General features: G+C 50.1%; 1 protein-coding gene across 1 annotated transcript; it reads right to left on the reverse strand.

Moving 5' to 3' along the window:
• Positions 1 to 449: 449 nt before the first annotated feature.
• Gbx1 (gastrulation brain homeobox 1) lies at positions 450 to 23,318 on the reverse strand. Its single transcript, XM_048440119.3, is given in 3 exon segments — positions 450 to 2,851; positions 22,606 to 22,648; positions 22,650 to 23,318. Coding segments are annotated over 3 exon segments (1,263 nt in total). The 3' UTR covers positions 450 to 2,300.
• Positions 23,319 to 23,698: the final 380 nt, after the last annotated feature.

The raw sequence follows: 23,698 nt of genomic DNA on the forward strand, positions 1-23,698 counted from the left end.
GCATCCAGGGCTGTGAGGAGGCTCTCCCAGAGTGACGAGAACAGCTGTGTGATAAAGTGGCTGGCCCATACCTTTCGAGGAGAAGGGAGGGCAGGGCCAGGAGCCACCGTGACCTCCAGCTGCACTCTAAGGTTAACCTTTCCCAAGCTAAGCTGGAAGCAGAGCCCAGATCCCCTTCTCTTTCTGCCGTGTCCCTTTATTCTTGAAAGAAACCCTGGGGAAAGGCCTCCCTTCTAGTTTATGATGGATGAGAATTGACTGAGTTTCAGTGCTGGATCTGTTTCCTATCCCTGGAACCAATCTTGCTAGTGGCCCATATTTTCTGAAACATCTTGAACAGGTGATGGACTGCTGCTCTGCCTGTGCACTTAGCCCACATGTCGGTTAATAATCGAGTAACGCTGTTGAGAGGAAACCAGATTTTATTGTTTTCATTCACATCCCCACATTTCAAGTCTGTTAAGAGTCTTACATGGCAGAATCTGAACAGTGCCATAAGTAGGTACAGGACTCGGTTCCCGGACACAGGATGGGCTAGCTCCAGACTCGCTAGACAAGCTGCTTGGGCTGGCTCCATGCTTAGCACAGTTGAAGCTGTATGAAGAGCCAGAAGCCTGGATGGTGGTCACTTGCCCTCTCAGAACCTGGACTCCATCCAGCTCTGCTGGAGAGGCAACAGCTTAACCTATGTTGACTTCTGTGTAGATCAAGTATAAGGGATCCAAGTCTCTTGACTTTGAGGTCCACCTGGCTGGGAATGAGCTGGACCTGGACTGCGTGTTCAAGGTTAAATTCCCACACCTTACTGGAGTTAAATTTCCAAGGACCAGAGAAAGAGACAACCTTAGTCTAGATCTATGTTCTCACTAGAGAATTGCTTGGGAGAGATGAACTACCAAGGACAGACTGTCTTGGTCTCATAGAAGTATTCACTACGTACCTGAACGTGAAACTGACACCTTTGCCACTCTGGGGCTCACCTGTGGCCAGATGAGCCTGTAAGGCAGGACTCCTCCCTGTCGTTGACAACTGCCTGATCCAGCTTGTTCATTTTTCTGTTTTCCACTCTCCCTAATCCATACAGGTCACATCTTTCCCCCAAAAGCTCGTTACCCCAGCAGTCGCCGCAGTGCGTTTCTCTTAACAGTCTCCTTGCCCCAATGTCTGCAGATATCTAGAGCCCTGCTCCTGCGATTTGTCCACCCATCATCTCTGCCCGTACCCTTCCAGAACCATCCTGGACTCACTCTTGTCCTATCAGTTCGGCAGTGGCTTCTTTCAACCCATCTTGCTCTGTAATAGAAGAGGCTGATGGGAGCCTAACCCTTCCAGATGTAATGGACAGGAGAAAGCACAGCTAAGATTGCAAGAGCGGAGAAGCACTGGGCCTCTGCCCCTGGTCCTGTGTGTGAGATAGCAATGAAGGCAGAGATGAAGCTGTGCCCTCTGTAAAGGAAGCACTTCTTTATCTAGCTCACATGGTGGGGTGAGCCTCCTGTCCTGCCCTAGTCACTGACAGGACAGTGTCCTCTATGTAGGTGACCTGGACATTCTCCAAGTTAAAGTGGGATCTCCCTTCAGTGCAAACTGAATTGAGTCTCTCCCCAAAGTGTGCCACCTCTCCCGAAGAGAAGACACCAGGAGCAGAAAGATTGGGAAAGTGGGGACAAAGTAGCCAATGGGAACAGGAGGGTGGGGTGGGGGCAGGATGCACTGTGGAGGGATGCTTAAGAGTGGAAGAGGGGGCTGCTGAAGAACCCCCCCACTTTGGCCATTACAGTTCCATCTCATGTCTTTGCATGTCCTTATACTGAACAGCACAATAGCGCCTTCACAGAGCGGTAGGGTAGGACACACTGGGTGAGGCTCAGGGAAACAATTGTCCCAGTCCCCTTCGGAGTACAGACAAAGATAAAATAGTTTCATATATACAAACTTTACACAAAATAAATAAGGAACTGTGGCCCCAGGCTGGTACCGCCCAGGACTTCTCCCATCTGTTAGAAGCTGCTCCCACGGGCCTTAGCCATGGAACCCTCTAGGTCCTGGGCATTTCGTATCCCCACCTCAGGAGTCCACTTCTGCTCCAGAAGCTCTCGGGGATCAGAATTTGAACCCTGCACCCCTGAGACTCCTAGGTCCAGAACAGTCCCAGGCCAAACACTCATGTCTGCAATCCAGGGAGCACAGCTGACCTCTCCCGGAGCAGGGTCCACGAGGCCCCTCTAGTGGGCAGCACCCAGTGAGTCTTGGGCAAGGACAGGTGCAGATCCTTTGCCTTCCGGACCCCAGGAGCCCCGTCAGGGCCGGGCTCCCTGCTCCATCTGTTGGTGCTGGCTGCGCACAGCAAACCTGTTGACATGCACAGGTATGGGCACCACAATCTTGGGGTTTCTCACGGGCTCCCCAGAACGGCTGCTCACATTGCCAGCCTTGATGCGCTTCCACTTGGCCCGGCGGTTCTGAAACCAGATCTTAACCTGCACCTCACTGAGCTTGAGGGCGTGGGCGATCTGGGAGCGTTCTGTCAGGCTCAGGTATTTCTTGCAGTGAAACTCCTTCTCCAGCTCCAGAAGCTGCTCGCTGGTGAAGGCTGTACGCCGCCTTCGGCTTTTCCCCCCAGGGGTGGTGACCCCTGTGGCCACTGGTGCCCCCTCCTCAGCGCCAGTCCCCAGGTTTCCCTTTAGCTTCGGTTTAGGTCCCAGAAGAGCCCCTGGGCCCCCTGCAGAACTGTCCAGGAAGCTGTCCTCGCTGTCACCGCCTGAGCCCTCTTCCTCCTGCTCGCTTCCTGCTGGGTCTCCTGCTGGGGCCTCCAACTTCTCCTCATCTGAGCTGTACACCTTCCCCTCTGCTGTGGGGGGTGGAGTGGAGAAACCAATGGATGGAGAAGGAGAGGCACGTGGAAGCATGGCCAGGAATGAGTCATTGACAATAGAAAACACATTCGGAGAGGAAGACATGGGTCGGGAGACAGGATGGGCATCCAAGGGGGGCGCGGGGAAAGGGTTAGGGGAAACAGAGAATGGGAAGAAAGGTTTTAACCAGCAGACTTCACTATGGGAAAGCAGGGAGGCAACACATGACAGTGACCCCCCCCCAACTTTCCCACCACCCCATTTCATGCTCCCTACCACCTCCCAGCTTCCTCCAAACCTGGTACCCACCCTCCAAACCCCGACCAGCAGTCCCAGGAGGAAGCAATGTGGGAGCTGGCAGGAAGGAGCTAGAGCTACACATAGCTTCCATGCCCTCCCAGGAATCCCAAGAGCAAGTGGTATCCTGACTTTCAGTCCCCCAGACACACATACTAGATGTAGGTCACAGAATCTTATGTCAAGACAGAAACTGCAGAGTCATTTGGTCTCATTCCAAGTCTGAAGCCAAGAAATTGTCAAGGCCAGAGAATGGGATCTCCTGGTCCACCTGGTTCCAGCTCTTAACCAGACTGCCCTTATGGGAAAGCTCCCGGCAGGGACACCTCCTTATCTGTGACCAAACTTCCTCTCTGTCACTTTCTAGGGCTCATCCTTAATTTCAGCAAGCCACGGTCTCTCCTGCACAGACTCCCCTGCCGGGGCTGCCTGCACACCAATGGAGGCTTCTTGAGGCTCCATAAGGAGAGCCTGGCGTCAGCAGGGAAGACTGGAGGGAATGTGGGATGACATCTTGACTCCTAGTGGGTGACCGACCGTGTTATCACAGGATATAAGTATTTTCATCTATACTCAATTCTAAAATCTAAATCACTGGTTTTAATTGTATCTTTGTCATGACTGCAAACGCATTTCAAATGCTTTTTAGGGTTGAGGAGACAGCTTAGCTGTCCAGGCACGAGGGACCGGCTATAGATCAGCAACACCAACATAAAGAGCCACATGTGGTCAGCTGTGGTACCTGTACCCCCAGCCACAGGGCAGAGATGGATCCCGGGGCTACCTGGTAACCAGTGTAGCTAAAATAGTAAGCTTTAGTTTCAATGAGAGACCCTGCCTCAGAAAACTAAGGTAGAGGGCCAGAGAGACGGCATAATGGGTGCTGCCCAGCCTGGTGACCTGTGTTGGGCCCCTGAGGCTCACATGCCAAGAGGGTAGAACCAATTTTCAAAAGCTGTCCTCTCCCCGCCCCCCCCACACGTAATTTCCTCTATTTGTGTGTGTGTGTGTGTGTTTGAGTTTTGCAAAGTTCTTTATTTTCTGCCCAAAGAAAACAGTAGGAATTTAAAAGACAGCCTAGCAATCAGTAAGGAAAGAACCCAAGGAAGCCATGACTTAGGAGCTCAGTGAAGGTAGACTGGATGAGAGGAGCAATACAACCCCCATGTCACCCACACGGCATCCACAGCCTTTAGGTGTGTTCAGTGGTGAGACTACAGCTCGCAGCAAACGGATCCCCAGTACAGGGAATGCAGAGTAAGAGCAGGGCTGTACAAAGGCACAGCACCCGGAAGGCGAGCAGAAAAGAATGGCTCTCCCTTGTAGCCCCCCCCCACTTGGCCTGGAGTCAACAAAAGTCCACACCTGTTCCTTCAGGCCTGCTCCTTCTCAGGATCCTCTGAGGCTATGTCCCCAACCTCACTATTGCAGCCAGCACCTTCATGCTGCCCCGACCCCAGCTTGCAGCAGACCAGCCAAGATCCAAACTGCCCCTTACCTTCCCATAAGAAGCTTTGCCATTCAGGTGCCTCATGATGTCTAGAAAAAGGGTCAATACTACCTCAGCCCTAGTCACAAACATTTTCTTTTCTGCAAGATTAAGGCCTGGGGGCTGGAGAAATGGCTCAGTGGTTAAGAGCTCTGGCTGCTCTTGCAGAGGACCCGTGTTCTAGTCCCAGGACCCAGCCACATGTCTCACAATCGCCTGTAACTCTATTTCCAAGGGATCTGACGCCCTCTTCTGGTCTCCATGAGCACTGCATGCATGTGGTGCACAGACATACAAGCAGGCCAACACTCATATACACACAATAACAGAATAAAAGCAAATAAATCTTTTGCTAAAGATTCAGGATATGGGTACCCTCCTTCTTCTTGCTGAGGGATCTTGTTCACACCATTTTTTTTCATTTGCACAGACTCACACTTCTTAAGTCCCAAATGGAAGTCTCAACCTCCCTCCAAAGTTCACCTTTACTGTGATACCCCAGCTGGCCTAGGAAACCCTTCCTCCCCATCTCCAGACTCCTCCAGGACAGCACTCTTTATTTTCCCTTTCATGGTCCTACCCGGCCCCTCCCCCACAAGTCTGCCTCTCAGATCTGACCAGAGCTGGGCCCTTTCTACCACCAAACTTGCTTCTTCCGGTGGTTTTCCTGTCTTCTGTACCCACCTGTCCCTAGCCCTGTCTCCGTCGGGGACACCACATTTCTCCTCCCTGGCTCCTTTGGGCTGGCCCTTCTTCCTTGTCGCCCTCTTAGAATTTGGATGCTTCTTGGACTCATCTGCTGCCATAATATGTGCGTGACGTCAGCCTCATTCACTTTATTAAGAAAAAGCAAACTATGTCTCTTCCTATTAGAATATAAACTTCACAAAATGCGGGTTTCGATCGTATTTTATTCACAGTTATAGCTTTGGTAGCTTAAAAATTACCCATAGAGTAGGCATTTAATAAATATTTAACAAAATAAAAGTAGCTATTTCCAGTACAGGCATGCATGCTCTCTCCCTCTCTCCATCTGTTCCGTTTCTCTGGCCCTCCTGAGATAACCCCTTCAGCTCGACCCTTTCTCAGCATCCCTACCCACGCACCCCAGTGTGCAGTGTGCCTCCAATCTTCCCATACCCAGACGAATCCTATAGGACCTTAAGGTACTAAAAGAAGTGAAGAAAATCCCAGCACTCTTACTAAGTCCTATGGTTTCAATTTTAAAAACATACTCTGTAATAATTAATAATATGTTAAGAAAAACATAACCCAATCATGCAATGTTTTAAACAGTGTTAAAAGGGCAGAAACTGGATTTCGGGGCTTGAAGGATAGAGGGAACCATTTAATACAGTGCCAAGCCCCTGGGGGGGCATCCAATAAATCTAAATTGATGATGATTGAGAGGAGGCTCCCCGCTCCTCCATCCGGCAGAGCCCTCCTGAGATCATCTCATCCATCCCTCTGTCTTAAGACAGATCCAGAAACTCCAGCCCACACAAGCAGGCCACCCTCCCTGCCACTCTTAAAGCCGCAAGAGGAGCGAGGGTTCATGGCCTTTCACTGTTTCTTGATCCCGGTGGGACACTGAGTGGCAGGGGCAGGAGTTTCTGCCTGGGCCTTTATGATTGTGACAGTGAAGACTCCGATAAGCCACCTCTAGACCGAGGTGGGGGTGGGGCAGCGGAGGGAACGCACACCCGAAAGCTGGCCTCAGAGGACAGCCATTGGAACAATGAAGAAATCCCAAAGAGGGGCGACTGCAGGAGAGGGGAAAGCGGGCAGAGAGAAACATAAAGCCAGAGGGGAGCAGGGTCCAGAAGTGACAGGAAACTGAATGATGAACCAGACAGAGTTTCTTACAGAGACAGGGAAAATGGAGGAGGGGGGACGGACTCCTCGCTCCAACCCAACCCCCAGCACGGACACAGTTGCTGCTGTCACTCGCTCTTTGCTCCACCAGCAGAGGGCGCACTGAGAACCTGGACGGAGTCAGTGGCCAGGAATGAATGAGTTACTCAGCTACCCAGGGAAGCATGGCCCCGCGGGCAGCGAGCTCACATAGCTTACCATTTCCTCGTAACTTAGTTAAGAAAGAAATGCAGGGGGCTGGAGCAATGGCTCATTACAGCCATCCATCCATAACTCCAGTTCCAGGAGACTGGATGCTTTCTTCTGACCTTCTTGGGCACCAAGGATGCACATGGTACACGTACATACATGCAGACAAAACACACATGAAATAAAATGAATGCATCATTTTTCAAAAAGAAAGAGCAAGGAAGGAAAGAAAAAAATGCAGCTGGGTGTGGTGGTACACAACACACCTTTAATCCCAACAGAGACAGGCAGGCCTTTACGGATTCAGGGCTCTCTGATGTACACAGTGAGAGAATCAGTCAGGACTGTGAAGTAGGATCCTGCTTTAAAGAAGAGGAGGAGGGGAAAAAGAAATGCCAGCTGTTTTCCTTTATGATTTATAATAAATGTCAATAGTGAAAGAGTCTAAATAAAAATCCCACATTTTTGTGGGTCACTAAAAACGAACAGAAGCACTAAGGAAGCTGTTGCTTGCTTGAGATCAAGTCTCTCAAAGTAACTCAGTGCTTGGAGCTTGCTATGGAGACCAGGGTCACCTTGAATTTCCTGTTTCTGCCTACAGAGGGATTGCAGGGGTCGGGTTTGTCATGCCTAGCTGTCAAACTTTTCTCATCGGTTTTCTATTTGTGAAGTTTGATTTAGAGGAACTGGACTCGACAGACGTCAGATCCACAGAAGAAAATTTCCGGCTGAAAATGGACTCAGCTGATAAAACAAGATGCCACTGAACATCTTAAATTTTGTTGTTGTTGAGGCCAGGTCTCTCTAAGTAGCCCTGGCTGTCCTGGTACTTACTATGTAGACCAGGCTGGACTCAAACTCATGGAAATCCACCTGTGTATCCTTTCCCAGTGCTGGGATTAAAGGTGTAAGCAATGATGACCAGCGTCCACTGAACAGTTTATAATAGAAAACAATGATTCTGGGGGAGGGGAATGTTCAGCAAAATGAAAACTGTTTTGAGGTAGAAGTTGCCGAGGAGGCAGAAAGGTCCAGACCTCATGTGTGGGAACATTAGGACTGCTGCCATGGTGTGTGCGAGGCTCCCTGTGACTCCAGAGCCTGTGGGGGAAGCCTTGGTTTTCGGCTGGGTGGGTGACAGTGCAGCAGGCTGGGTAGTAGGAAACAGGTAGTAGGAAATAGGACCTAGGGACTGTTCCTCGCGGACTTGGAGAACCCGAACTCACAGAGCCTGAACTACAGTTACTCAGAGAGTTGATGTCAAGAGAGCTGTCACCCCTCGGAGTCCAGAGATTACACGCAGGCTGCATGATGCACCAACACTGGGGACAGTAGCTGCCTCCCAGAGGAAGGGTGGAGGCTCCAGAGACTGGAAGCCCTATCGAGGTAAAAGACCAGTCTGTTGAGGCCTCCCCCATCCACTAGACAAAGAACTACAGGTAACTAAGGGAGAAACTGGGAGAAATAGCCTTCTCCAGGGAGAGTACACCAATTGGTAACCCAGCAATGAGTGCTCAGCCCTAAAAACATATAGGAGTAATGTTATACAGACTCAGCAGGTTGTATTTAGTAATTTGCATGTGATAACAATTAATGAAAAAGAAGCCATTATTTCTTTTGAGAGAGAGGATTTGTCTGTAGCTCTGTAGCCTGTCCTGGAACTCTTTGTAGACCAGCCTGGTCTATAACTCAAAGAGATCCACCTGTCTCTGCCTTCCAAGTGCTGGGATTAAAGGTGTGCACCACCACTGCCCAGCAGGCCATGAATTATAAAAAGAGCAAGGAGGGGTATATGAGCAGGTTTGGAGAGAGGAAAGGGAAAAGAGAAATGTTGCAGTTATATTATAATCTCAAAAATAAAAGGGATAAATGGGTCTAGTTGGGCTAGAGAGGAGTTCACCAGCCACACTGAATCTATGGGAGGTATTTTCCCAGCAGAGAGACCAGATGGTGTTCAGCCTGGGCATCGCCATGCCTGGCAGAAATCCCAGCACCGAGGAGGTCAAGACTGGAGGATGGTGAGTTCAAGGCCAGCCTGGGACAGCGCCAGCCTTGCCTGCTACACTGGAGTCACCAAGGACGATGAATGCCATTCAAGGGCCATCTTCAGACTTAGACCCCAGGGATGCGCTCAGACTGAGCTGCTGCTGGCTGTCCCAGCTACTGAGGTTCGGAGGACAGCAGTCGCCTGTTGGGTGAAAGAAGCCCTAAGTTCTGACTTCTCTCTTCTTCTTGAAAAACAACAGCACCAACATTGCCCTATTTGGCTCCCAGGACAAAGACCCTCCCTTCCTGTACTCCCTGAACAGTCATTCTTCTCCAGTTGGTGGGGTCAATAGGTGGGAGAAATCCCAGGACATTTCCCCAGAGAGATCTAGCTGCACTTCCCAGTCCTGGGGCACTAGCCTACCAGGTGCCATCCCTGAACCACTCCTTGTGGGCCAGGACTATCTCCTGCTTGGGACTCCTCAGTCCCCTTCCAGCTCTTTCTTTGCTCAACCCTTTGACTTGCTGATTGGCATGCCACTGTCTCTTGTGCATAAGGAGCATCCCTGTCTCTGCACTCTTTTCCAGCCCCTTGGCATTCCTCGCTCCACCCACAGAAACAGGAAGACCTTTGCTAGATCACTGCGGTTCTGCCCCTCCCGGTTCTGGGACAAGCTCAGGGTAGTTGCAAGTCCCCACGTGTCCCAGTTAGTTTTTCTGTCTGGACACAAGCTAGACTCATCTGGGAAGAGGGACTCTCAAGGGAGGGATATCCTCCACCAGACTGTCCTGTGGATACGTCTTTGGGGACATTTTCTTGGTTAACGATTGAGTGAAAAGGCACAGACCAGTGAGGACAGTGCCATCCTTGGGCAGGCCTTCTTGAGTTATACAAAAAAGCAGGCTGAGTAAGTCCCCAGTAAGCCAGTAAGCGGTGTTCCTCTGTGGCCTCTGCCTTAGTTCCTGCCTTGAGTTCCTGCCCTTGATGCTGGGCTGAAATCAGGACACAGAAGCCATATAAACCTTTTCCTCCCCACATTGCTTTATTGCAAAAACAGAAAGCAAGCTAGGATTCCAGGCTATTTCAGAGCCAACGGCCTTTCGTGGTACTCTAACATCACCGCTGCCCAGAATGCTTCTGTGTGACCTTGGACTTTTCTTTTCTCCCTGTTTGTTTTCTTTACCTTAGGCCTCTGGCTGAAGGCTGAAGACCTAGAGCTGCTCCACTCCATCAGCACCGACAGCGGAGTCGCTAACCCGACTGCCAGGTGAAGGAAACGCAACTGCAGAAGGAGTGAGATGATTTTCCTAAGTCCCGCACCTGGGGGCAGTGCACCGCCTCTGCCTCATTCCAGCGCTTCCAGCAGACCTTCTTCCCCTCACCTTCCCGCTCGAAGTAACAGCTCTTGCCCAGTGGCCTCCCCCAAGAGAAAACCTTTTAAAATTGTGTGGCTTAGTTTTACTTGCTTGAGTGTTTTGTCTGCAACCATGTCTTTGTACTAAATGTGTGCCGGGTGCCCAAGGAGGCCAGAAGAGAGCGCCCGACCCCCTGGGGACGCAGTCACAGATGGGGGATGCAGTCACAGATGGTTGTAAGTCACCACGTGGGTGCTGGGAATTGGAGCTGGCCCTCTCTCTGTAAGAGCAGCCAGTGCTCTTGACCGCTGAGCCACTTCTCCAGCCCTGAACAGCCTTCTTATCAAGTCCAAGTGTAAACCACATTTCTTCCCATACACACAGGCTCTAATCACTGAGGTTACACCTAGCGTGCTCACAGAAGAGGGCCTGTCCCTAAGCATCTCTTATTCTCCCATTATTCCCAAGACAGAATTCCCATCAGATCTTTCTTGCCTTTGAGAGCTTGTGGAACAGAATCTTACCAGCTGGTATTCCTTTTCTTTGAAATTGTATGTTCTAGCTCTGGAGAGATTGTTCAGAGGCTAAGGGCACATTCTGCTCTTGCAGAGGACCTAAGTTCTCTTCCCAGTACTCACCTGAGCTGGCTCACAGTCACCTGGAACTCCAGGTCCAGGGAGATCCCTGTATTCATTCATACGCACATACTCACATGTGGACACACACACTTAGCACAGAGATAAACAGAGAACCTCACACACATACCTACATACACAGACATACACAAACACACATACACATACTTCCCTACAGACACCCACATAAACCAAACACACACAATTAAAAGTAAATTTTTGAAAAAGAGAAAAATGCGCTGGGCAGTGATGCTGCACACCTTTAATCCCAGCACTCAGGAAGCAGAGGCAGGTGGATCTCTGTGAGTTTGAGTCCAACCTGGTCTACAAATCAAGTCCCAGGATAGCCAGAGCTACATCAAGAAACCATGTCTCAAAAAACAAAATAAAATGAGAGAGAGAGAAAAGAGAGAAGAAGAAGAAGAAGAAGAAGAAGAAGAAGAAGAAGAAGAAAGAGAGAGAAAGAGAGAGAGAGAGAGAGAGAGAGAGAGAGAGAGAGAGAGATGGTATGGTAATACACACTACCCTGCACTCAGGAAGCTGAAGCAGAAGGATGGTGAGTTTAAGGGTTAGCCTGGGCTACAGGGTAAGACTCTGTCTCAAAAGGGAGCAGGGGGAGGACTGGGGCTGTAGCTTAGTTAGTAGAAAGTTCACCTAGTGTCCACAAAGCCCTGAATTCGATCACCAGCAAAGCTTCCTTAGATTGGAATCAGAACAAAAAGCTGCAGCTTTGCTGAGAGGTAGGTTTTCAGCTCTGCTCTCTTCTTCGCAGGCCCCAGACTCTCAGAGCCACCCTGACCTCTTCCCAGTCCTCTGGCTGCTTCACTGGCCCAAGAGGAACCTAAGCGCCTTCCCGCCAGGCGCTTTCTCCTCCATTCTGCCTTATTTCCGGCCCAAGCCGACATTGTGATCTCCCTTTGCTCAGTGACCACACCCCCTTCTTTAGGGCCTTGTTCCTCTTGGGTGGCACAGTACCTGGTAGCCTGTCAATCACATTTTTCTATGCTTCTGGGCTCAGGTTGGCCTGTGGCTAGATGGGACTGTAAGAACATGCTGTATCCTGAGTGCAGGTGTCATCCTGAGTCGTACACACAGGAACTGTAAGCAGGGATTGTGACAGTAAAGGGAGCTGTGACTGTGCCCTCTCCACCTCTCTCTAGGGTGGTGGTGGGGGCTTGAGGAGAGAAAGGAGGAGAGAGAGGAAGACCCACACCATCTGCATTTTGGATGCACTTGGGTACTTTGCTGTACCATGAACCAATAAATGCCCATTTTAGCTTAAATTAAAGTTGAGGAGCTAGAAGCAATGGCTTCGTGGTTAAAAGCACTTGCTGCTCCTCTGGAGGGCCTAGGTTCAGTTCCCAGCACCCATGTCCAGTGGCTCACCACTTTGGTTCCCAGGGAATCTGATGGCACATGGAACACATACACATTCTCTCTCTCTCTCTCTCTCTCTCTCTCTCTCTCTCTCACACACACACACACACACACACACACACACACACACAAAATAAAATGATGAGTGGATAAATAAATATTTTTAAAATTTGGGCTGAGCTACCATCACAAGCAGTCCATGGGGTATGGTTAAATGAAGTGGGAAGTGGGGGCCCACGCCTTTAATTCCAGCACTTGGGAGGCAGAGGCAGGTGGATCTCTGTGAGTCCGAGGTCAGCCTGGTCTACAAGAGCTAGTTCCAGGACAGCCAGGGCTACACAGAGAAACCCTGTCACAAGGCGCAGCAATAACCAACAGACCGCAGGCATGGGGTCCTCCACCCCACACCTACAACAGTCCATCCAAGACAATCCTGCCCCATTTCCTGAGGCCCTTCCTCAGAGCACCACCTAGTCTGGAGTTCCTTTGGAAGTTAAACATCTCCAAGACCCACCAGATTAAATGTCAGCCAGCTAACACCTTTGTTTCTAGAACCAAATAGAAGCAGATAAGAGCATGGGAATTCAGATGAAGAGAAAAGACTGGAGAGGAAGGGGCAAGCAGACCCCAGGGGGGCACAGGAGAGCACTTCAGGTCAAAATGGAGACAGGGAAGCCTAAAGAAAAGAGAAAGAGGCAGGCACACAGATGGCCTTGGTGGTTCACATCTGTAATCTCAGTACTTGGGAGGCTAAGACGGGAGGATCATGGTTCAGGGCCAGCCTGGCCTAGGTCAGAAGTCCCAAAGCGAAAAAGGCAAAGACAAATTGGAGCCTGTATTATATCACACTCAGCACAATGCTCCATTCTGCCTCTTCTCTACAAAGTTCTCAGACTCCTGTGTCCACCATCACCCCAGAAGTATCTGTCTTTGTCAGCAGTTACCTCTCCTATGTCACCTCTAAGGCGAGCCCTCACAGCAAAATTCTGTGGAAAGTTACCAGCTATTTGACGAGCTATGACGATGATTCTCTCGGATTTATGTATGCATGTATGTATATATGGATATGTATGTGTGTGTATAGGCATTTTGCTTGCATGAATGCCTGTTTATTGCATGCATACTGGTGCTCAGTGAAGTCAGAAGATGGTTTGGGGTCCTCTGGTATTGGAGTTGTGGAAAGTTGTAAGCAATCAAGTCGGTGATGGGAATAGAATCCAATGTTCTTAACTGCTGAGCTTTCCCTCCAACACCCCCCCCACACTTTGATATAGTTTATCATATTAGCTCCAGGCTGGCTTCAAATCCTCACATTTACTGTTCATCAAGAACAGCCCTGAACTTCTAATCCCCCTGCCTCCCCCTCCTCAGTGCTTAGACTCAGGGCAGGTACCACCATACCGGTGGTTCTGGGGATCTGGCTTAGGGCTTCAGACACGCTAGTCAAGCAATCTGCTGTCTGAGCTGTATCCTTAGCCCTCCGGTAAGACTTTCCTTAAATCCAGGACTCAGTGTAAGGGTCTTCCTGTTTACCTGGTGACTCTGAGATGGATGCCATGGCCCTCATTTCTCTGGTAAAGGCCACTGGGGCTTTTCAGGTTAGTCTTAGTTATATTCCTCAAAGAAGCAGCAATGCTGGCTCTATGCCCGTCTTTCCCAGGCACAACCTGTCCTGGCTCCTCTGTGCCCCTCCCTTCTTACCACGGACTGTGTAAAGAGACTACAATCCAGTGTTGTCTGGCTAAAGGATAACGGGATGGCAGAAACAGAAAGGCCAGCTCTGTAGGCCAGCTTCTCCTGCTCTGGTTGTCACCCTCAATGCACACCACGTACACATACTTCCACTGCTATGCCACTGCCTGATTCCACCTCCCCAGTCTATGATGGTAATGTCTTCCCAGCCTTAGACCCAGGCCTGACATCACCACACGATGCACACAGCCAGCCAGCCTCTGACTTCTTCGTGGACACACCTCACTAGGAAGCACGGTATTCACAGACTCCTTGTTCAGGGTACCTTTAATGTATATTAAATATCACACACACACGCGCGCGCGCAGGAGCCAAGAAGTATCAGAAGAGGCATTAGGTCCCCTGGAACTGGAGTTACAGGCAGTTGTAAACCACTACATGAATGCTGGGAACTGAGTTCAGGTCCTCTGCAAGAGCAGCAAGTGCTCTTTACCACTGAGCCATCTCTCCAGCCCCACCCCTTTTAGTAAAAGAATGACTCATCAATAAAAGTATCCTAAAGGATCAAGCAGAATTGTAAATCAGGCTTTGAGGCCCACACCTCTAACCCCAGGAAGATTGTGAGCTCTGGGCCAGCCTGGAACTGAGACCTAGCCTCATCTTTAAAACAAAAAAACAATAAACTCGAGCACATTAAAATACAAACAGAACTGTACAGCCAGAAACAACCTTAAAGAAAACGTAATTCAAACCCCTAGTTTTCCTGATGAGGAAGCAGAGAGGTGATGTGGCCAACATCAAGAAGTTGTGTGCATGGGTGCAGCGGCAAGTGTGTTGAGACAGAGGCTCACTGTATAGCCCTGGCTGACCTGGGCATTTCTGTATAAACCAGCTTGGCCTCAGACTCACAGACATCCACCTGCCTCTGGAGAGCTGACATTAAAGGAATGCACCACCATGCCCAGTCATTTATTATTATTATTAATTATTATTCTCTCTCTCTCTCTCTCTCTCTCTCTCTCTCTCTCTCTCTCTTGACAGGGTCTCAGGTAGCACATGCTGACCTCAAACTTGTTCAAGAACAGAAGGGGCCTGGAATCCCTCCTGCCGAACCTGACTGGTTCCCCCCACTATTCCTATTGTCTTTCTCCCACGGTTCCCAGTAGAGCCTCCCAGCCCATTACTCTAAGTGAAAGAATTTTCTTCCGAATCTTGGTGTGGTGGCGTGTGCCTTGAATCCCAAGCAGCTGGATCTCTCAGTTCAAGGCCAGCCTGATCTACAAAGCCAGTCCCTGGACAGCCAGGGCTACACAGATAAACCCTGTCTTCAAAAACCCAAAAGAAAACAAAAAGAATTCTCTCCCTAACCATCTGTAATATATGCCTTCACACTGTGTGTGCAGCCTCGGAAGTGGCTCCTTCCCATCTGAGTCAAATGCGAAGCTCTGGTCCAATCCCCCAGCGAGTCGCCTGTCTTACCAGCACGGTGAGACTGCATCTCACAAACAGAACTTTGAGATCTGCCAGTCCTTCGGGGTCTTAAATGCTTTGTACCATGAACTCCCCTAGAGGTGGATAAAACCTGCTGACTCCTTCTCAGCTTCGGCTACACATCAGAGAGTACACTTTATATTTGAAACCAATTATATTAGAACACAGCTATCAAGGGCTGAAGAGATGGCTCCGGGACTAAGTGTGGATACCGCTCTTTCAGAGGACCCAAGTTCAGTTCCTACAGCCATGTCTGGAAGCTTGAAGTCTGAAAATGACTGCAACTTCAGGTTCAAAGGATCCAGTACCTCCTTTTGACCTCAGAGGGTACCTGTATTCATGTGCAAATACCTACACATAGTCAAACACATATATATCTATAATTTAAAATAGGCTGGGGTGGCGGTGGTGCACGCCTTTAATCCCAGCACTCAGGAGGCAGGAGGCAGAGGCAGTTGGATCTCTGTGTTTGAGGACAGCCTGGTCTACAGTGCAAGTTCCAGGACAGCCAAGACAAAAATAAAATAAAATAAAATAAAACCCTAAAAAATAAAACAAAGGAGTTGGAGAGATGATTGGGCATACAAGAACACATTTATCTATTTAGAGGCAAGATTTCTCTGTATAAAAGCCCTGGCTGTCCTGAAACTTGCTTTGTAGACAAGCTTTCCTCAAACTCACAGAGCTCCATCTGTCTCTGCCTCCTGAGTGCTGGGATTAAGTTAAAGGTGTGTACCACCAGACTCAGCAAGAGCTGTGGCTCTCAAGACCCAGGTTGGGTCCCCAGCACCTACATAGTAGCTCACAGCAATCCATGACTCCAGTTCCAGTGTATCCGATGACCTCTTCTGACCTCTGTGGGCACCAGGCATGCACATGGTGCACAGACACACAGGCAAAACATCCATATACAGAAAATAAAATATATTTTAAAAAATAATTAAAATAAATTAAATATTTTAAAAATAGTTATTAAATATTTAAACTTAATCTTTTTTTTGTTTTTGTTTTTCAAAACAGGGTTTCTTTGTAGCATTGAAGCCTGTCCTGGAACTACTTCTTGTAGACCAGGCTGGTCTCGAACTCAGAGATCCATCTGCCAATGCCTCCCAAGTGCTGGGATTAAAGGCGTGAGCCACCACCACCCAGTTAAACTTAATCTTGTCATATAATCCTGCTTCTTTACTAACTCAAGAAGCATTCTGTCTCCAAAGAATGTAAATCTTCATGAAAACACATGATTTCTATGAAAAAACTTTATGTATTGCTAAGACAATCATGGTTTTCTGTTCCACGATCACATATTAAAGGACATACTAATTTTTAACTAGGACTTAGTAAACACAAAGATGTGACTTCTCTCATCACGTTGACAGATTCCTGTCAGGAGGTCCTTGGAGCTCAGGTTCAGATCCCTGCTTTAAACACCTGGTCTAGGAATAGAAAGGGACACCAAAAATCCCCTTGTGAGCCAGGTGTGGTACATGCCTTTAATCCAGAGGCAAGTAAACCTCCAGGAGTTCAAGGCTGCAAAGCAAGTTCCAGGCCAGCATAATGCGTCCCCAAAAACAGACAAACAAAAATCCACCACCACAACAAATAAACAAAACCCAGCCAAACACACACATGTATACATGTACATGCACGTGCACATATGTGCACACGCAGTGCACAAACTCACACGTGCGCACACATGCATGCACACACGTGTGCTCAGGTGTACACATGCATGCGTGCATGCACACACACATGCACACACACATATGCACGCACATGCACAAAATCACCTCAATGAAAACTTTTGATCTAGATGAGGAAACTCAAAGCCTGAAGAGGTTGTGTGACAGTGATTCTCCCAAAGTGTCTTAAACACACTAGGCCCATAATAGACATACAATAAAAAAATTAAAAAATAGACAAACAATAAAATATTCTCTAACTGAAGCAGGTGTCAAAATTACATAGCAAAATAGTGACAAAGCTGAGACTTGAGCCTTTGAGTCAGAACTTCAACTACAGCAAGCAAATGCAATGCTTGTCTTTTCATAATTTTTACCATTACATTCGTATTTACCTAGTGTGTCAGTGTGAACATGTGTATGGGAGTCAGTTTCCTCCTTTTCCCAGGTGGGTCCCAGGGATTGAACTCAGGTCTTCAGACTTGACAGCAAGAGCTGACACCATTTCTCTAGCCCAATGTCTGTCTTCCTTTAAAAGTCAGTGGAGCTCTGGACATAGTGACTCACACCTTTAAGCCCAGCACTCAGGAGGCAGAGGCGGCAGACCTCTGTGAGTTGAGGACAGCCTGATTCTAGGTCAGCCAGGGCTACATAGAGAGACTCTGTCTCGAAAAGAAAAGAAAATCCCAGAACTTGGGAGGCAAAGGCAGCCATATCTCTGAGTTCAAGGTCTGCCTGATCTACAGAGCTAGCTCCAGGACAGGCTCCAAAGCTACTGAGAAACCTTGTTTCAAAAACCAAAAAAAAAAAAAAAAAAAAAAAAAAAAAGAAGTAAGTTGGTAGAGGGTTAGCTGGGGCTGACCATTAGAAGTTCAAGGTCATCTTGTATATGGTGAGTTTGAAGCCAGCCTAGGTTTGTCTCAATACCTTGTCTCAAAATAAAAATAAAAATGGCTGGAAAGATGGCTCAGCAGTTAGGAGCATAGACTGTTCTTCCTAGCACCACATCAGGTGGTCACTGACAGCTGCCTATACCTGCAACTCCGGGGTCCCCGACAGTCTTCTGGCTTCTGGACACATATACATGTAATGTTAAAAAAAATAAAATATTTCAGAGAGAAAAAATAAAAACAAGATGTGAAAAGTCAATGGAACAAGCTGAGTATAGTGGCGCATGCCTTTAATCCCAACACTTGGGAGGCAGAGGCAGATGGAGCGCCATGAGTTTGAGACCAGGCTGAGCTACACAGTGAGTCTGAGGTCAGCATGGGAAACTGAAAGATAGTCTGTTTTTAAGAACGAAACAAACCCAAAAGTCAGTGGAACAAGCAATCTCTGTGTACTTTCTCAAAAGTGCTAGGAAAAATATACTCTAGGTCTTTGTCATCTGAAAAGCAAAATCCTCCTCTTGTTTTTAACAACAGAAATCTCTGGCTCTACGGCACGACATTTCCCTCTCATAGATAAATACCGTATCTTGCCAGTCATAATGGACACCTATTCAGAAATTAATTAATGGTCATCTAAAAATGTTCCCTTGCTATAATCAGGGGCTTCGCTTACAGCAATCAGCCCTTGAACACCAGGCTGCTCTGAAGTTTCCTGGCTCCCTGTGTGATTACCATCATCACTGCATCGGATCCCCATTCGGAAATTAGCAAATCCTTACCTGTTCGGCTTTTTAAAAAATAGTGCTCACTGCACTGACATCTCTCAGGCTGGTCTCTCATCCTCTACACCATCCTGGCTACCAATGTTTTCACTTGCCCCTCATTCAACACAGGCATCATGTCTGTCTCTCCTTGTTTCTTTATCATCCCTCTAATGGTTCTCCGTGGTGTGCACACCCCCACTCGCTGTCTAATCTTCTACATCTAAGAGGTCCAACCTTCAAGTGGGCAAGTGGGAAGCTCCAGAAACTCTCAGTTTGAAGTCCCAGGCTGCACTATCCCCAAAGGATAGCTTTATTCCATCACTCCCAGCACACAGCATCCTTTCCCATCATCAGTTGTGTGCTGCACAGCCTTGCCATATCTGGCACACGGCTTAGCCGTGACTGACTCTCACAGCCAGAGCTCACACACTTCTTCAGGTCCCCAAGACCAGGTCAGATCCTCCCAGCTGGGGCTGAATCTGGTCTTGTCCTTGGGAGCTCTCTGCAGCCCACTGTCTGTTCCCTGGGATACTGAGGGTCTGCCACCCAATGGCTATCATGAGACTGCTCTTACAGACTCTTTAGATGTGTTGGTACGGTCACTGTCAGCACCTGAAACATGGCGACTTTGAAGACAGCTGAGCTGGGAGTGGAGAATGTGTGCACTGGATTTCAAAGGCAGTATGAAAAGAGGGTACAAGCTATGTCATTCGAATACGGATACGGATCAATGCCGAAATGGCATTTTAGACATATTTGATTAAATAAGATTATTATCATTCATTGCAATAGTTTCTTTTATCTTTTCAATGTGACTAGTGAAAACCTTTAAATTACATATATTAATAAATTGCTTGTTTGATATTTCTAGTAAACTCTCACTTCTTTGGGTTCTTCTGTTGGTGTGTGTGTGTGTGTGTGTGTGTGTGTGTGTGTACGTGCATGCAAGTGTGTGAGAGCTCAAGTGTGTGTGTGTGTGTGTGTGTGTGTGTGTGTGTGTAGAATCCAATGCCTCACCCATTCTAGGCAAGCCCTCTACCACCCCAGCCCTACTGGTCCATATTTAATCCTCCCTACACGTTCAAAAGTCTCTCTTCTTTATCACTCCTATTAAAAGTCTGCCCCCACTGCTCCCCACACTCCCAGCCTAGAACTCTTCTCTTTCCATCTGCCATTCTCAGGGCTTCTTCTAGCCATCCTTTCCCACACAGTCTTCCTTTTTTTCCCATTTGCTAACATAACTTTTTCCCCTACCCTCAAATTATAATGAGGTTCTAGGCTTTGTCTTCTTCAGTTCTCATATAGAGTGACATCTTTCTTAATTCTAAGCGAACTGAAAACAGTTTCCTGTAATTCCCAAAGAACAGAACTTTTTCATTCTCCAAATCGACCTGTCTTCATTAGAAGTTTTACTCTCTTCTTTTCTTTTTAAAGATAGGGCTTTAAGTAACTCACACTGTCCCCCCAACATAATATGTAGCTGTGGTCGACTCTGAACTACTCTTTTGTCAGCCTCCACCTCCTAGTGATGGGTGCCACCCCGCCCAGCTGTTCTATAAGGTCATTTGGAGGGGCTAGCAAGCACACATTAAATATTCAACAAGTGTGAATGAGCAATAACTTCAACCCAATGCCTCCCACCCATTCTCACCGGAAAAGCAACTCTCCCTCTGTCATTTTAAAGACTGTATTCCTTCCCCGACTCTTTTCTGTGGAGGTTCTGGTCCCACAGAACCTCCACAGCAGAGAACTCTCTTACTCCATCCCAAGTAGCCAGTTCCCCAACAAAAGGTTCTATTTCCCATCAGCCTCGGCGGCGGTGTGCTGTCATTCCCCGGATGGAGTTTATGCCTAACCTTTGGGTAACTGCATTTTCTCCTTCTACAGTCATGTCAGGGAACACTCACGGCTGGGAAGGTAGGGAGTGGCTGTCGGCAAAGGGCCAGACAGCTGTGCTGAGGGTGAAGACAGGTTCTGGTCCCTCTGAAACCTGACTTCCTCACTGCTCTTCCAGCACCTAAGGTGACTCCCAGCCTGGGACGTGACCTTCAGCACAGGAACCGCCAACACCCTCCCCTCTGAGGCCCCTCCCCCATTATACTGCCCCTTCCCTGCACTTCAGCAGCGGTGCGCACAGCTCCTTTTCTTGTGGGTTCCATTTTTCTTAGACCGGGAGACCTGTTCTTCCTCCCTGGGTCACCAGTCTGCCGGCACCCTCGGTCCATGCTGAAACTCTCAGCATGCCCTGGCGTTTTTAGTTAGCTCTTTCCCAGTCCTGCCGTGACGCAACTCATCCCCACACACTTTTTCAGTGAAGTTGCTCACTCTTCATTCAGCTCGGCCCACAGTTTCTCTTCCCACAGAAGGCCGATTCCCTAATCACAATCTCCAGTCAGTGTCCCCCGCCCCGCCCCGTCGCCCCTGTCACGGCTCTTTCCTTACTCCTTTTTTCTCTTCTGCCCTTTTCTTCTGTTGACGTATTCAGTTTTATAGCCAATATTGGGTTTACTTCGGAAAAGAACCCCCATTATACATAAGAGTGGAGAGACGGGCAGGGGACCATGGCAGTGTGTGGCTGAGTTGTTTGTTCCCCCATGGTAAGGGCACACCCCTCAGGTCTGCTCCACCTGTGGGTCCCCTCCCTCCTTCCCTCAAGCTCTAGGCCTCCCTGTGTCTGCCTGGTTGCGCCTCCAGGCCCCATGGCCTCCACAGCACCTCTTCAGTAGCTAGCCCTGCTCCTTCCTGCTTTTGAACTATCTCAATTCTTCCTTCTGAGGAGCCTCCTTCTGCTCTACCCTGCCCTCTTGTCCTGAAGACACTGTCTGCTATCTCCAGGTGTTTCTCTTCTTCTTAGTGTCCTCCTGAGGAGCCGCTGCTCTGACTTCAGAGCCTCTTGTGACTGTCAGTTTGGAAAAGGAATTAACAACGGATGAATCCCCACAGCCAAAATGCCGAGAACCAAAAATCAAAACTGGAAGACAGGCTTCTTGACAGCCCCCCAACACCTGAGACAGTGGGCAGCCCCCCTTCCCCGTGGGCAGTTCCAAAGCAGAAACCTGTCCTCAGGAATCGCCTACCTGCCCTGGCCAATGACTCTTGGATTCTGTTCTTGCCTCTGCTATGGTCAACTTCCAAACCCTTTGGGTCATTTACAGCAGCTAAGCTAGGTGTCACGAACTGCGGAGCAGACGTGGGCTCATTCGAGTGTGAAGGAAGTTTAAGCTCTCTACTCTTACATGGGCTATTTTTCTTAATTAGAACTCCCCAGATTGCATAAGCCTCGATCTCAGCGCACCTGGCTCTGCCTGGAAAGGAGAAAGCTTGTTGGCTTTAGGATACTGAGGACAGGACAAGAGGACTTCCAGGAAATGGACTCTGATCAGGGTTCGTTTACTGCATGCACCCTGTCACCGTGGAGATGGCATCCTCCCAGGGCTCTTGAATGACCTGTTAGTAGGATCCTCAACTCTGCATGCCACACCCAACTCTACCAGCCGCCAGTTAACACCTCTCTAGTCCTTGCCTGCGCCGCTCCAGTGCCCTATCTGGTTCTCCAATGTTTAGGTCTAGTCTAAATGAGCATTCAAGAGTGACCTCTGTTAAGGTGAAGAAGCCACAGGCTCATCAGCCCCTCCTTCTGCGCCGCATCCACAAAGCCCATGCCCACCATTTGTGTGCTGAGGGGTCGATTCAGAATGCGCCCCCACATTCTAAAGTGACAGTTGTCCCCAAATGCTGTCACCGTAGGGTCCTGCTGATGCCCTCAGGAATCCCATCCTTGAGAAGAGAAAAACGAAGGGATTCTGAAAAAAAGAGACAGGGCGAGGCTTGTGGACTACAATGCCGAAAAAGCGTGCCGGTGAGGCTTCAGGCGCTCCGAGGCCAGAGCAGGGCTTTGGGACCTGGAGGTGTTGGGGAATGAACATCGCGCGCGAGCTGGGATCTGGCTCCAAGCAGGTGGCAGGAGTTCTGGACTGGTCCCGGTCTGGGAATTCCTGACGGTCGAACCCACGTCGGCCCCAGCACTTACCCGGCAGACTCGAGAAAGTCTCTGAAAAGTGCGGCGGCGGGGGGTGGCGGGGGTTCAGCCACTTTCTCGCGCGCCGGCAGCAGCTCGTCGGCGTCCAGCGCTCCCTCCGTGCGCCGAGCCGCGGACTCGGGGTTGCTTCGCGAGGCGGTGGAGGCGGCGGCGGCCGCAGCGGCGAGCTCCGGGGGTCCGTAGTAGGCATCGGGAGGCTCTGCGAAGCTGGGCAGTGCAGTGGTCAGAGCCACCATCGAGGGCACCGCCTGGCCCAGCCCGGCGCAGAAGGTGTTGCTCAGGCGGCCGGCGAATGAGGCTAGCGGGGCCAGTGGCGGGAGGCCGGCGGGCAGCGGCGCGGGGGCCAGTGCCTGTGGCAGCACGAGTGGCCGGTAGGGCATGAACATGGGGTAGCCGGTGTAGAGCAGGTGGCCCGAGCGTGGCGGCGGCGGCCCGATGAGCGAGTCGATGGAGAAGGCGGTGCCCGGGCCGCCGCTGCCCCCGCCGCTGCCCCCAGGGGCGCCGCCGCCCGCCGCTCTCTGCATGGCGCTGCCCGGGCCCCGCCGTGCGCCCCGCGCAGACACGCAGGGCTCGCTGCGGGCGCGCGGGCCGAGGTGGCGGCGGGGCGCGGGCTCGGCTCAGTGTGGCTCCGGCGCCGCGCTCCCTCGCTCATAAGGAGGGAGGGGGCGGGCGGGCGGGCTGGGGGTGTCGCCCTCCGGACTCATCCATCTTCCTCAAATTACGCTTCACTTGCTCCCTCCGCCCGCCGCAGCTCTCGGCTCCTGCGCCCCGCGCCCCGCGCCTTCCCAACGGCCCGGCCGGCCCGGGACCCCGCCCGCCCCCCGCGGCCCAACCAACTATTATTAATGCAGATTGATGAGGCCGGACCCGCTGCTTTGTGAAAGTTTGCGGCGGGCGAGGAGGCGGCGGCGGCAGCTGGCCAGGTCCCCTCCCTGCTCCCGGACCTGCTCCCGGCTCAGTCCACGCGGCCCCGGCTCTGCGCCGCTCGAAGGGCGAGCGGGGAGCGGCGGGGCGTGGATGCACGGGCTGCCAGGAAGTACTCCGGCCCGCATCCCACCCGGGGCGCACGATGCAGCGGTCTCTA

The sequence above is a fragment of the Myodes glareolus genome, chromosome 6, assembly GCF_982192425.1.
Source record: "Myodes glareolus chromosome 6, mMyoGla1.1, whole genome shotgun sequence".
In the NCBI taxonomy this organism is placed as follows: Eukaryota; Metazoa; Chordata; class Mammalia; order Rodentia; family Cricetidae; genus Myodes; species Myodes glareolus.